Source organism: Zalophus californianus, chromosome 13 (genome assembly GCF_009762305.2).
Source record: "Zalophus californianus isolate mZalCal1 chromosome 13, mZalCal1.pri.v2, whole genome shotgun sequence".
Classification (NCBI taxonomy): domain Eukaryota; kingdom Metazoa; phylum Chordata; class Mammalia; order Carnivora; family Otariidae; genus Zalophus; species Zalophus californianus.
In genome coordinates, this window is record NC_045607.1 from 13903513 (window position 1) to 13916590 (window position 13078).

The 13078-nt window shown below is 40.2% G+C and overlaps 2 protein-coding genes across 4 annotated transcripts in view; one reads left to right on the forward strand and one right to left on the reverse strand.

The window, feature by feature from the left end:
• Positions 1-3376: 3376 nt before the first annotated feature.
• On the reverse strand, positions 3377-8674 carry LOC113934169 (putative UDP-GlcNAc:betaGal beta-1,3-N-acetylglucosaminyltransferase LOC100288842). The gene is made up of 2 exons (XM_035723468.1): positions 8417-8674; positions 3377-4480 (listed from the first exon to the last, which is right to left on the reverse strand). Exons 1-2 carry the CDS (start codon positions 8672-8674, stop codon positions 3377-3379), a joined length of 1362 nt encoding a protein of 453 aa, XP_035579361.1.
• Positions 8424-13078, forward strand: part of FBXW2 (F-box and WD repeat domain containing 2) — a 29074-nt gene continuing 24419 nt past the window's right edge. For 2 of the 3 annotated variants that reach the window (XM_027614837.2, XM_027614839.2), the window contains exon 1: positions 8811-9053. In XM_027614837.2, coding sequence (XP_027470638.1) covers positions 9044-9053 — 10 coding nt within the window. In that variant the 5' untranslated portion in view covers positions 8811-9043. Of the gene's footprint in view, positions 8566-8667; positions 8777-8810; positions 9054-13078 lie in introns of those variants that run through there. The other variant, XM_027614838.2, reaches the window with a different exon arrangement.

Consider the following 13078-nt stretch of genomic DNA (forward strand, 5'->3'; position numbering starts at 1 on the left):
TTCTAGTGTTCTTTGCTTTTTTTGTTGTTTATCATTGAATTTTACTCTGTGGTGGTTTGGAAGGAGTGCTAACATGCTAGAGCAGAAAGATTCCCCAAACTCTTGTTTTACTTACTGGTGGATCATCATTGTTGAGGGTTTCGCTTTTAATCTTTCAGAGCCATCGAATCAGAATTGAATTGACCAGAGAGAGACACTGACTCCTAATAACCAGAGTTGGATGGCAGGACACTATATATAAACCAGGATGCCATCGCATTGATTTAACAAAGGATGCAGTTTCTTTTCATTAACAAAAAAAAAAAAATGTTCCCACCTGTTTCCAGTGCCCTGCTTTGTAACTGGAAAAGCACTCTGCACGCCAATCACCAATCAGAGGTTTTGGCATGAGAGTGTTATCAGAGTGTGATTCAGAATCCAGAGGTAGATCTCTTTTAAGCCATGGTGATGTTGATAAACCTTTCCCACTCTGTAACAGAATGGTTCTCAAGCGCCTGAATTCTCTTGTCCCAGATTAATCATCTCGTTTCTAACATCTGTGATAATGCTCTGTGGGTGTTTTTGTTTGTTTGTTTCCATACTGATCATTTCTCTACAGCTAATACCACTAATAAGTTATAGCCAAGTCTTTCCTGGCCTGAGAAACGTTCTATCTCTAAGATGACTTTTTTAATCTCATTCATGATGTTGATTTTATTCATTTAACATTCGAGTTCAGAGAGTTGCCCTCTCTCCTATGTGTGGCCTACATACTCATTCTGATTTTGCACCCGTGACTTTTTTCTGAGATTAAATAAAATTTGCAAATTATCTTATTTTGCATTTAATCAGTAAACACTATTGACTGCTCATTGTGTGCTTGGCATTGGGAAAAGTGTTAGACATTGTCCTAAGTGCTAAGTTCATCTCGTTTACATTTTTACATCTGTATTTCACTGATGAAGAAACCCAGGCTCAGAGAAATTAAGTAGCTTATCTCAAAATCACACAGGTAGCAAGCAACTAATAGTGGAGGAAAAGAGAAACAAATTTCTATTAGAACTAGAAATAGAACATTAGTGTATAGTAAGTACAATAATAGAGAAAAACAGGAAACACCTACCCTAGACTTGAAGGAAGTCTTCCCAGAGAAGGAAACACCTGAAACTTGAAGAACCAGTAGGAGAGAGTCAAGTGAAAAATAACGGAAAGTAGCAGGGAAAGCAGAGGTTCAGATATGAAAACAAGACACATTTGGGGAACTACAAGGCATTATGACCAAACCCTGGAAATCAAGAGGGGAAAATTATGAAATTCTTTATCATTATTACTAATAGTAGCTACTATTTCTGCCAGATTGCACACTCCAGAGCTAGAATGTTAACCTGGCTTCCTGGTGGCTAGTCAGATGTGTTACTTGATTATATTTTGAAGATAATAGCAAACAAATGTTTGTGAAGCATTGTTCTAAAAGCTTTGCAGGGGCACGTGGGTGGCTCCAGCGGTTAAGCATCCAACTCTTGATTTTGGCTCAGCTCATGATCTCAGGGCTGTGAGATTGAGCCCCTGGTCAGGCTCTTTGCTCAGCGGGGAATCTGCTTGTCCCTCTCCATCTGCTTCTCCCCTACCCCAATAAATAAGTAAATAGCTTTTCATCTATTAACTTATGTTGCTATCCTTCCTCTCCCAGGAATAAAATACTGTTATTACCCTGTTTACACATGAGGCCAAGGTACAGCGAAATTAAGGAACTTGCACAAGATCACACAGCAAGTGGAGCCGAGATTTGAACCTAAACTGTTTAACTCAAAACATAAATGCTGCCTCTTCCTCTTATTGGACATTTACTGTGGGCCAAATCCAATGCAAAATGCTTGACATATCTCATTTAGTCCATAAGTCCTACAAGGTTGATTTTGTACATAAACTGAGGCTCAGTATATTTTAGTAATATATCAAAAAATATCTAATAAGTGTCATGGTGGAGATTTTCAAAGTGTATTACTTTGGGAACACCTAAAATCCCGAGAACCCCAGGATGGGAGCTATTGATCTAGTGCCTAGTCTTTATACAAGAGAAATCAGAAAGTGTGTTGTAAGTTGAATTGTGTCCCCAAGAAAAGATAATGTTGGATTCCTAACCCCTGATTCCTAATGTGACCTTATTTTGAAATAGTTTTTGCTGATGTAATCAAAGTAGGATGGGGTCATTTGGGTACCAGACCAGTGACTGGTATCCTTAGAACAGGGAAATTTGGACACAGCACAGAGGGAAAATTATGTGAAGTCACAGACACACAGGAGAAGGCCATGTATGAAGATGGAGGTAGAGATTAAAGTGATCTGTCTGCAAGCCAAAGAATGCTAAGGAATGTTGTCCACCACCAGAAGCTAGAAAAGACAAGGAAGGATTCTCCCTTCTATAGGCTTCAGGGAGAGCAGGGTCCTGCCAATACCTTACTTTCAGACATTTAGTCTTCAGAACTTTGGGCAAATACATTTCTGTTCTTTTAATTCACCCAAATTGTGGTACTTTCTTACAGCATTCCTAGGAAACTAATAGTATACATATAACACAAAATGTGAATTTGTTGCATCCTATTTGTAAAGCAGTGTCTAACTAGGACTTGATGAAAATAGCTTTACAAAGAGTTAGAGATCCAAGTCTTTGGTATGGTTTAAGTTAACATATACTAGGTGGTTAATACTTTTAAATTAAGTGAAATTCTACCACCCGATTACTGAAATGTTTCCTGCTTACATCCAAGATGAAAATTTTGTTCAACACATTCCTTAGTGTTTTCCTTCAATTCTGAGTGTTCTCAAAAATCAGTCACCATTGCTATTGCTGAGTCATGACAGTTTCACAGAATATGATGTTTACAAATTCACTAACTATAAAGAGAAACAAGACTTCTGGTTATAATTAAATGTAATGTTCTCTCATTTCTGGATAAAAGGTTGTATGTTGTTCTTTTTTTGAGATTTATTTATTTATTTTAGAGAGAGAGAGCAGCTTGGAGGGGCAGAGGGAGAGGGAGAAAGAGTTTTAAGCAGACTACACGTTGAGCGCAGAGTCCCACGTGGGGCTTGATCTCACGACCATGAGATCATGACCTGAGCCAAAAACAAGAATCAGATGTTTAACTGACTGTGCCACCCAGGCACCCCAAAAGGTTTTATTTTGTAAAGAGTCATGCTCTATCAACTTAAATATCATAAAATGAAATCTCAATATGATATAGTACATCACAGCACTAATAACATTTTGCAACTTGCTAAGAGAAACTACATAAACACAAGGAAGGAGGGATGCCTTCTATAACAAGGTATGAGTTAATTTAAAAATAAGACATATAAGAAAAAGCAAAAAAAAAAAAAAAAACCAAAACCCCTCCTAATCACCAAAATACATGCCATTGTTTTTCATGGTACTCATGTGAAAACGTTTAAAGCTGTCAAGGTATGTCCAAAGTTTGCAGGAAATGAGGCCATAGTAAGTCTCAAACAGGGTACATTCTTTCCCAATGCTAATTTCCTTCCATGCCAGGGGCATTTCAGCATCTGTAGTTTCTGAGGACGTAAAAATGAACTTATAGCAACATCTGTTGTATCTGATGTGCTTTTTCCCAGAAAACCTTGAACTGTGGATGGGTATAAGGCCAATGGACTTAGCACAAATCCCTACAAACACATCAGCAGGAACCATAATGGGTACTTCTTTGAAAACCACATACATCATCCGAGCCACATCTTGGGACATAATAAAGGCCTCACGGCTGCAGTAATCTGGGTAATACTTTTCTGGGTACTCGCTAAAAGGAACAAATTCTTGATTATTGGGGTCTCTGTTGGGTGTATCCTGATGGATAACTCTTCCTAAATAGATATCCTCAAAGTGTTCTTTCAGATTGAGAAGATAGTCTACCACGCTTGGTAGATTGACAAACATCTCTTCATCAACCTTGAGAATGAATAGGGCATTAGGGCAGAAAGTCACAGCCCATTGCATCATTGTGATGATCTTCAGGGTTTGGTTCTCAGAACTGTCCAAGAAGATTCCTTCAATTATATCATTATTCTTATGGGACTCTTTGTCTATCTCTCGCTGGGTAGTTACCAAAACAGGCATTCCCAAAGCAAACAGTGTGAGAATGTGGTGCCCTTGGACACTGGTCACATTACCCCAGGTTTTCCTGATGAGGTCCCGCCTTGTTCCATTTCCTGGGCTACTGAAGATAAGAGAGAGTAAAAATATATTCTTCCCTTTACACACCTCCGACTGGCTCAGGATATAATACTTGGAAATATTACTTCTTAGGGGTTCCACGTTCAATTTTCTTGCCTTATCCTTTATTTCAAGAACTTTCATATCTACATAAGGCAAAGTGTGCAGAAAGTATTCTTCCATAAAATCAGCCCCAAAAAGCAAGGCATGAAATAGGATAACATTAAATAGAATGAAACACCACTGGTGAGTCCGGAGTCTGCAGAATGTCACCTAAATAAGAAGAAAACACATGTTCATTCAAATTTCATCTCTAGTCTTGTTTTTGCCCCCACCGAATGCTATAAGTACTTCTTACAGCACTTAGAAGTACACTCTTTTAGGGGTTTCTAATTTATTTTTTATATGTCTCTCCCACTATATCATGGCCCCTTGGACAGGTGGTTTCCTGCCTCTCTCTTCTCCAGTGCTGCAGAGTTTAGTGTTCAGTATGAAGTAGGAACTGAATAAAATGTTAGTTGGTTGTTTTCTTCCTCTTTTGGATGAAAGCCTACTTACTATATGCAAGGCACTGTGTTAGACACTGGAGAAGCAACGAGGAATCAGACGTAGACACATGGATACAAAGCAGCAAGTGGCATTATTGTGCTAAAAACCTATAGGAAAGTATATGATGTTCTTTATGGAACTGAAGCACTTGGATCAGTTTCCTCTCTAATTATAAAGGTCAAGGGCTAATTTTCCATGAAATAGTTGCTTTTGTTGGCCAGTGAACAATGCTATTATCAAACATTTACATCCTTCTAGTATGACTTTCCAATTTAATCTAATACTGAATTCTGACACTGTCTTGTTTTGGCAATGTCCCCTAATCCATCTGACACATCTATCAATATGGACAAATTCCCTCTAGCTGCATAGCACCCCTTCGGAGATCTAGGATGGACCTGTGCCAAGTTTACTCCACATCATCAAAGAAGATGGAAACTTTCCATCTGGAAGGGTAAATACAGTATTGTAACATAACAGAGAAAGGGAACATTAAAGGAATTAAATTTCTACTGGAGCTTCGATTGACAAAGCTTCTCATAACAGTAACCTCTTATTGAGCACTTGCAGTGTGCCAGGCACTGTGCTAAGCCCTTTACATGCCTTAATTCATTTAGCCCTGGTAATATCCTTTTCAGGTTATCTTCAAAATTAAGGTAAGCATCCAAGTTTCATAACTTGCCAAAGATCACTCAATGGGTAAGTACAAAGGGTAGGGCCATGATTTAAATTCAAGTCTGTGAAATTCCAAAGCTCACTCTTAACGACCGAGAATCCTGACTCTCATCTTTTCCTTCTCTGTGCCCACTGAATTGGAAAAGAACAACAAAACAAAATGAATCCCTGCAATTATAATCTGAACTCCTTTCCATTTTCTCAATGCTGATGATTTGCACAGAGAAGATTTTAGTAGATATCAAATGCTTCAAAGATTTAAGAAGCTTACCTGCATGTTATCTGTAAGCAGTTTCAGGGCTTTGGAAATTATTGAGTCCAGATGCCAAATGATGCCCAAATGTAGCTCAGCATCATTCGAGTCTAACAGCAATTGAAGTAAAGTACTTTGTGCCTGAGACTTTAAGGATAAAGTTTCTTCCTAATCAACCTGAGCTTTTGTCCCAGAATACCTGCTGGCTCCATAGGAAAGCAAGTGCAGATTATGTTACAGCTAGAGTGAATCCAGAACAAAGAACGGAGAACACAAACCTATTCAAATGCTCCCAATCGTGTATACCTCTTGAAACTGACCCCTTGCCTTTATGCTGAATTCCTGGTGAAGTAAGTGTGGGAGTTGAAAGAGCAGTTCACCTACATCACCCCTCCACATATCATCACACAAGGAGAAATGTAAAACAGTCAGTTTTGGAGTGCTCTCAAGAAACTAAACAATTGGAATAGTTCCTGCTCCCTGGTATATGCACATGCAAGACATATACTAAACATCAAGGAATATTGTCATCTCTAATGGGTGCATTTTTTTCTCCCAAAAGAAACATCATATGGTGAGGTTTGGTTTATGTTTGCCATTTTCCTAGGGCATGAATGTGTAGGAATTATTCCAAACACTGTTTCTACCAGCAAGTTGAAGAAAAACAACACTCAGCATATTTTCATGTTCTTGTCATATAAGCAGTTGTATTGAGCATTCTGTTTTCAGGCAGGGCTATATTTCATCTTTGTCTTTTCACATGTTGATCTTCCTGCCTGCTACTCACAGCATTTTTTTGGTAATTGTTTAGCTAGGAAAATCTCATTACATTCAAAGTTGGTTATGTTTTCTCAACCACTGTCATGTAATCTTGGAAATTTTTACGAAGTGGGAAAATCTAACCTAAAAAAATGCAAGTGAAAGGAAATTTTTTTTTATTTTTTTTAAAGATTTTATTTATTCATCTGAGACACAGAGATACAGAGAGAGAGAGAGAGCATGAGCAGGGAGAGAGGCAGAGGGAGAGGGAGAAGCAGGCTCCCTGCTGAGCCAGGGGCCCAATGTGGGGCTCGATTCCAGGACCCTGGGATCATGACCTGAACCGAAGGCAGATGCTTAACCATCTGAGCCACCCAGGCGCCCTGAAAGGAAATTTTTTTATACATTCTAAGTTTAACAATTAAATAGGTCTTGTATTTAATTAAATACAAATCCTATTTTGCAATTTTCATTTTTCCACTATAAATTTTGTTCCCAGATCTCCTCTTGGCTTCAACTTAGACAGTTTGGTTTCTTTGTCCATGGGAAGGTCAAACACCATTATCTCCAGGCAGCTCTATCTGGGATTTTCAGTTTGATTCATCAAACTCCTACCTCATTGGGGTTGAGACACATAGGGGTGCTTGGTTTTCTTAATTATCTTGGCATTGCCTTCCCTTTCATAGAGGTTATCCTATCTGCATACCCCTGTCTTCCTAAATTTTCTTATAGTGTTGTCATCAGTCACTCTTTGGCTACAGAGGCTTCCTTTTGCTCTCCCGAGACCTGACTTTCAAGACATCATACTTGACTTCTACCTCAAGTAGTCAAATTTTTATTTCCCATGTTTCAAGTACTTTAGATGAACCCAGGATGCTTGGACCCTTGGTCATTCTCCACCACTAACTGGATATGTGACTGTCTTATGGTCTATATAATGTGCTATCTCTTGGACCAGTGTGTTCAACAGGGTAGCCATTAGCCACATGTGGCTATTTAAATTAATTAAAATTGTATTTCCTCAGTCATATTAGGCATTTTCAAGTGTTCAATAGTCGCAAGAGGCTAGTGGCTGCCCTATTAGACGATGCAAATAGAGAATATCATTGCTGAAAATCCTATCGGATGGTGCTGGTATAAGATACGAGTGTGTGTATGCGGTTTATGAGCCTCTACAGAGCGACAAGGAGAATTTGTGCTCTGAAGGGGGCCTGGGTTGAAATCCTATGATAGCCAGTTACTAAGACTTTAGGCAAGATGCCTTTTGACCTTGGTTTCCCTAGCTCTAAAAACAGAGCTAATAATAGTAACTACCGTATAGGGCTGCTGTGGGAATTGAGCGCGGTGACATAAAGTGATCAGGATAGTGCCTGGCACATAGGAAGCACAGTTTTAGTTCTTTGACACTTAAAAGATTTATGCTTCATCTTTCAGTCCTCGGAAGGATCACAGGAGGAGGGTACTATAACTACTATGCAGAAGAGGGAAATAAATCCAGAGAGGTTAAATAAGTAGGGCATAGGCACAGCCAGAGTGTAAGAGCTGGGATTCGAATCTAGACCACCTGACTGTTCTTTCGTTCACCCATCCCCTCACTTGCTTAATTTTTCTCCTTAGCCCTTTGCTAAGACTTGCACCATACCTTGTTTAGTTATTTATCTGTCTCCTTCCCCCGCTAGGACGTAAATCCCAGGCGGTCGGGTATTTTTGTGCTTTTGGCTCATTAACCCTATCTCCCAGAACAGTGTTTGGGAAATAATAGGTGGCTCAATGGGTTGTTTGACTTTGGACATGTCTCTGAAATTTTCCTCCCTCTCCTCCGTAAGGAGAGGATAAGAAAAAGTGCCATACAGTGCAAGGTCAGATCGGATGAGAGGCATTTGATAACACAGCACGGAAATAAGTTTAGAACGAGGCTCCACAGGTCTAAGTTGTAGTGCGCATGCTCCTGTTGCCTCCGCGCTCTTCCCCACCCTCCCGCTTCCCTCCGGTGGCCGGGGCCGGAAGTGCACCCGCGCCCGCTGGGCGCCGCGGGCGGAGGGACGCGCGGAGATGACGCAGGCAGCACCGGAAGCCGCTCCCCTGTGAGGTTGCAGACCCCGAGCGGCGGCCGGTGGTCCAGGTTTGTATGTGAGGCGGGGCCGGGCCGAGGAGGGGGCTCTCAGGCGCCCGCGCCTCTGCTGACCAGCCGCGCCTCGGGTCGTTTGTCTTTCTTTCCCTGCAGGCGCCATGGCTGCGGAGCGGACCCGGCCGCTGCGAGGCTCTGGCGGCCCGAGCGCGCCTAGTCGGTGTGAGCCCGGCGCGAGGTCCCGGGCCCCGGGGCGCTCGCTCAGGTCAGTGCTGCGCGGAACACGACTCTGAAAGCAGGGGACCTGGGAGCGACGAACGGGTTGAAGGGATCTGGAGTTAATTTTAGAGATGGGAAAATTGAGTCTCGGAGTTACTGCCTCTTAGTTCCTCAGTTTCCTTAGCTGTGAAATGAGTTAACGATGTCCCAGGGCTGCCAGGACTTTGAAAGATGATGAAGTGTGGCGAGGTGGTTTATGAAGTACAAAGCGCTGTATTAATGTGAGGGACTGCGCCATAGTTGTGGGTGTGCGATGGAAACAGGTGTGTATGTGGGGTGCCGCTTGCAATGCAGATAACAGTATTAATGCTAAATAATAACGGTAACTGGCGTTTCTTGGAGGCTTACAGCGTGTCGGGTACTGTGCTAAACGCTTTACGTGCATTATCCGACTTAATCCTCACAAAAACCCTTGTAGGGAATGCTGTGCGTGGTTGCATTTTTCAAGTGAAGAGATTGGACTTGAGATGGGTGAAGTGGTTTCCCCAGGGTCACTCAGCAACAAGTGGAGTTGCAGAGCCTGTATTTAACACTATTTGTATTCTTTCCGAGCTGTTTTTATTTTGTCTTAAAACTAAAGGCGGTTTTAAAGTAAATAGTATATTCACCTGGTTTTAAATTCAAGAAAGGGCTCCTTGCGCCTATTCCTTAGCTCTCTAGTTTTCTCTGGAGACAACCAGTATTACCAGCTTCTTGAATATTCAGAAGATACCAGGCATGTGTATGTTTATAAATACACATTTTCTCAAAACCTCTGTACCCTAACTGCTGATAATGTTTGAGAAGGAAGCAGGGAAGGTGAAGCCTCCTCTCCAGGAACAAATGCCTTGCTTTCATTCTTAACTAGGCCAGGTCCTGGTGGAGAAGAGGAAAACACGTATGCGATGTTTTATCCAGAAGACTGTCTCTAATAAAACCTAGGGGTATAGGTTTTGTTTTGTTTTGGGAAGGTGGGGGCTGGGAAAGATGTTAAGCTGATGCTTCCAGTGGGACTCTGGGAAAGTCACTCTACTTCTTAGGCCATAAATTTCCTCATTTATTAGTTAAGGGCAGGAGTACTGATACTTTCCACGAAGTTCTGATAATCAAATGAAGTAATGTCTATGAGTAGTACTTGAGTCTTTTAAACCAATACAAATGTGAGAGTTGCCTAAGCGAACATAGGGAGTTAATGGCAGAACTAGAGACCAAACCCAGACCTCCCATCTTCCAATTTAGGAGTCTTCGTCACACCACCCATTTCGGAGCCTTGTGATTGTTAATATTGAGGGCAGAAGGGCAGGTTTAATGTTTAATCTGAATTGGGGGGAAAAGGGCAAGACAGAATGAAGTGTGGATAGAGACAAAAATGCACCTAGTGGGAAATTCTAGCCTCCAGTCAATAACTGCCCTTAATTATAAAGTTAAATCCCAGTAAGCTTGAGCCCTTGAGTTTTTCCTCCATATATTTTAAGCCATTTTAAGGGAAACTTTATGGTAAGGATCATAGGGTAGTAAGGGATGTTAGTGGTCCTATCTGTTCCAGCCTTATGGCTACTATAAGCTTTCCTGGCAGGTATTCGTTGTGATAAAACTAACAAAAATACCATGTGAGTTACTTTAGACTGTGTTAAGGATGTCCTTGCCCTATTTCTGATTTTCATAACTCTCACAGTGAGTAATAGCCTCCATTTTACAGATGACCGAACTGAAGTTTAGAAGTTGGTCAAAGTTGCCCATGATCCCATAGGAAGTAGCTGAATCAGTAAAAGATTTAACTGACTCCAGAGCATTTTCATTTACCTCATTCTGCCTCTGTTTCTAACTGTCCTTGACTTTCCCAGCAGTGGGAATCTCATACTGTTCTGGAGACAGCCCTTAAATTATTGGAAAGCTCCTGTTGAATTGAAATCCTGCTTCCTGAAGTTGTCCCATTTGGACCTTGTGCTGCCAGTACATGATATTCCTAGAGGCTCTCTAAAAGGGTTTGTTTTAGATCTGTGACCTTAAGAAAGTTCCCTCCAAGTCAGTTGATTTTTTTAGAAAAGTAAAAACGTGTTTTTTTTAATAGTGTCGAGTTGGGGAAAAATTATTAGAGATTAAGAGAATAACCTCTCAGAATCTCAGAAATGGCTGAGTTTTTTAAAGGTGCTCATTGGAAAGTTTGTCCCATAATCTTGTGTGGTGTCATGAGTACATTAATTTGGCATTCTGTAGGATGTCTCTTAGTTGTTGTCAATGGTGGGAACCTGATAACATTTTCATGGGTATTATAAATTTGCCTTATAGTCATTTAAATAATAATTCAGCTTCTTATAAGAGGAAATAAACCTTTCTGTGATGGATGTGTGGATACTTGGGTGTGTGTAGGTGTGAGAGAGGAAGTCTTCCACACTTTTTCACTGTAAAAAGTGATTCCTGGGTAGATGTTTTGGTGTATGTTTTTAATTGGCCAGTATTAATTAATTAGCTGTTGTTACATTTTGTGAATGTCCACAGAAAAGGGTTGTTTTGCCTTGCTGTGAGTGGTTTTTTTATAGTAAAAAATTTCCAGAAATGTTAAAAATGTTGTTTGGATACAGAAGGAGGAGGCTTGTTAGCTTGCTTTGTTGATAAAACTTTTGGTGAACTATTTTTTGGTTGCCAAGTAAATCCTTAAACTAATAAATCCTACCTAGCCCAAACTCAGAGGATTCCAAAGTATTATTTTAAAGTTCGTTCACTGTTCCCAAAACCAAACTATGAGATAGGAGATGATATGATTAGAAGGTTTGGTTGCTTTTACTCTTTTGTGTCCGATAACATTCTTGCCAAATTTGGTATTGGGAAATTAATGGAAATGATTTTTACTGACCTACATGAACAAAGTTGGAAGATGAGATCTGGCTTTTGATGTAGACCTGACCTAGAAGACGTATATGGGAAGGAATTTATTTTCCTCTTCCACATTAATTTGGATATAAAGAAAATTAGTATGACAGTCTGGTGGGAGAATAAGTGATCAGATTAGAAGGAAAGATGGTTTTCTTTTTAAATTATGGAAATGTTTAAACATAACGATAATAAAGAGAATAAAAACCCTCCATCACCAGCACTAACATCTGTCAACATATAGCCAACCTTGGGAAAGATGTTTTTACTGATTTGTTTCATTTTTTGTTTTCTTTTCATTAGTTTAGTCCCTTTTGTTAAAAGTGGGTTGATGCTTTGACACAGTATGTAATGCTGTATACTTGTAAGGTTTTTTTTTTGTTCCAGTTAGTCCTGGAGCAATTTGTCATTCTCCTAAAGGAGAAGGTGCTATAATCAGGTAGTTACAGTGCCTCCAGATTTTGTGACCAGCTTATGATGCTCCTGGTTGTAGCTGTTGTCAGGGAGAGACAGCTTGATGTGGTCGGAAGAGTACTGATGGTGAGAGCACTGACCTCCAGGCTGTTCTGATGTGATTTTAATGGCTCTGTTGACTACAGGCAAATCACTACCTTATCTGACTTTTAATTTTCTCCTCTGCAAAGTGGACATGATGCTACCTGGTTTTTTGGTGTTTTGGAATCATCAGGATTACTCATTTGACTTATTTGTGCAGGCTTCCTTGACCCTCATTGCTCTGTGTGGCACATGGTTAGGAGTTGTCACCAGCTCATACGAGGCTTATAAAAACTGTGTGAGGCCACGTAAGGCCTATTCATGTTCTAACAGGCAGTGCCATAAAGGAAGTAGAAGAACCAGAATACCTGAGCCACATAACTTATTACATCTGCTTATTTTTCTTCCCTAAACTCTTTTTGCCTGAACATCTATTGAAAAGCCAGTAGTCAGTTCTGTGATTTTGGTAACAGGTCAGGCTGTGCCTAGCATAACTAATATATCCAGTTACTGCTCAGGAGACTTGCCTTCTGGTTGTCACATGCCGGTGCTTATTTTTGTGATTTTAGTACCCAAATAGAGTGTATTAAGGAAATAGTGTTATGATGGTTTTGATGAGGGTGGGGTGGGGAGAAGTATATTATGTAGAATAAACTATTTTATAATGAATGAATACTTTGTAAATCTTTTACTGTGAAGATGCATGTAGCATTTGCTAGACTTCAAAAGGAGCAAGTCACATATACCTACATGAGTCTCACTGACTTGTGTTTCAGAGATCATGATATATTAAAAGTATGTTTTCTCAAATGTATTTTCCTCTGTGTGCATGGAAGATTTTCAAATGCAATATATTAACTGTAAAGTTGTAGTAACTCAGCATAAAGTTGTAATGCCAAGTTTTTTACACTAATTTTCATTTGTTAGCAGTCTTGCTTGAACA

Coding starts and splice junctions, on each gene's coding strand:
- LOC113934169 (XM_035723468.1), bottom strand. CDS start 8,674: ATGGCGCCTGCAGGGAAAGAAAGACAAACGACCCGAGGCGCGGCTGGT. Junction 4,481..8,416: donor CACCGGAGGGAAGCGGGAGG/GTGGGGAAGAGC, acceptor CTTCTTATTTAG/GTGACATTCTGCAGACTCCG.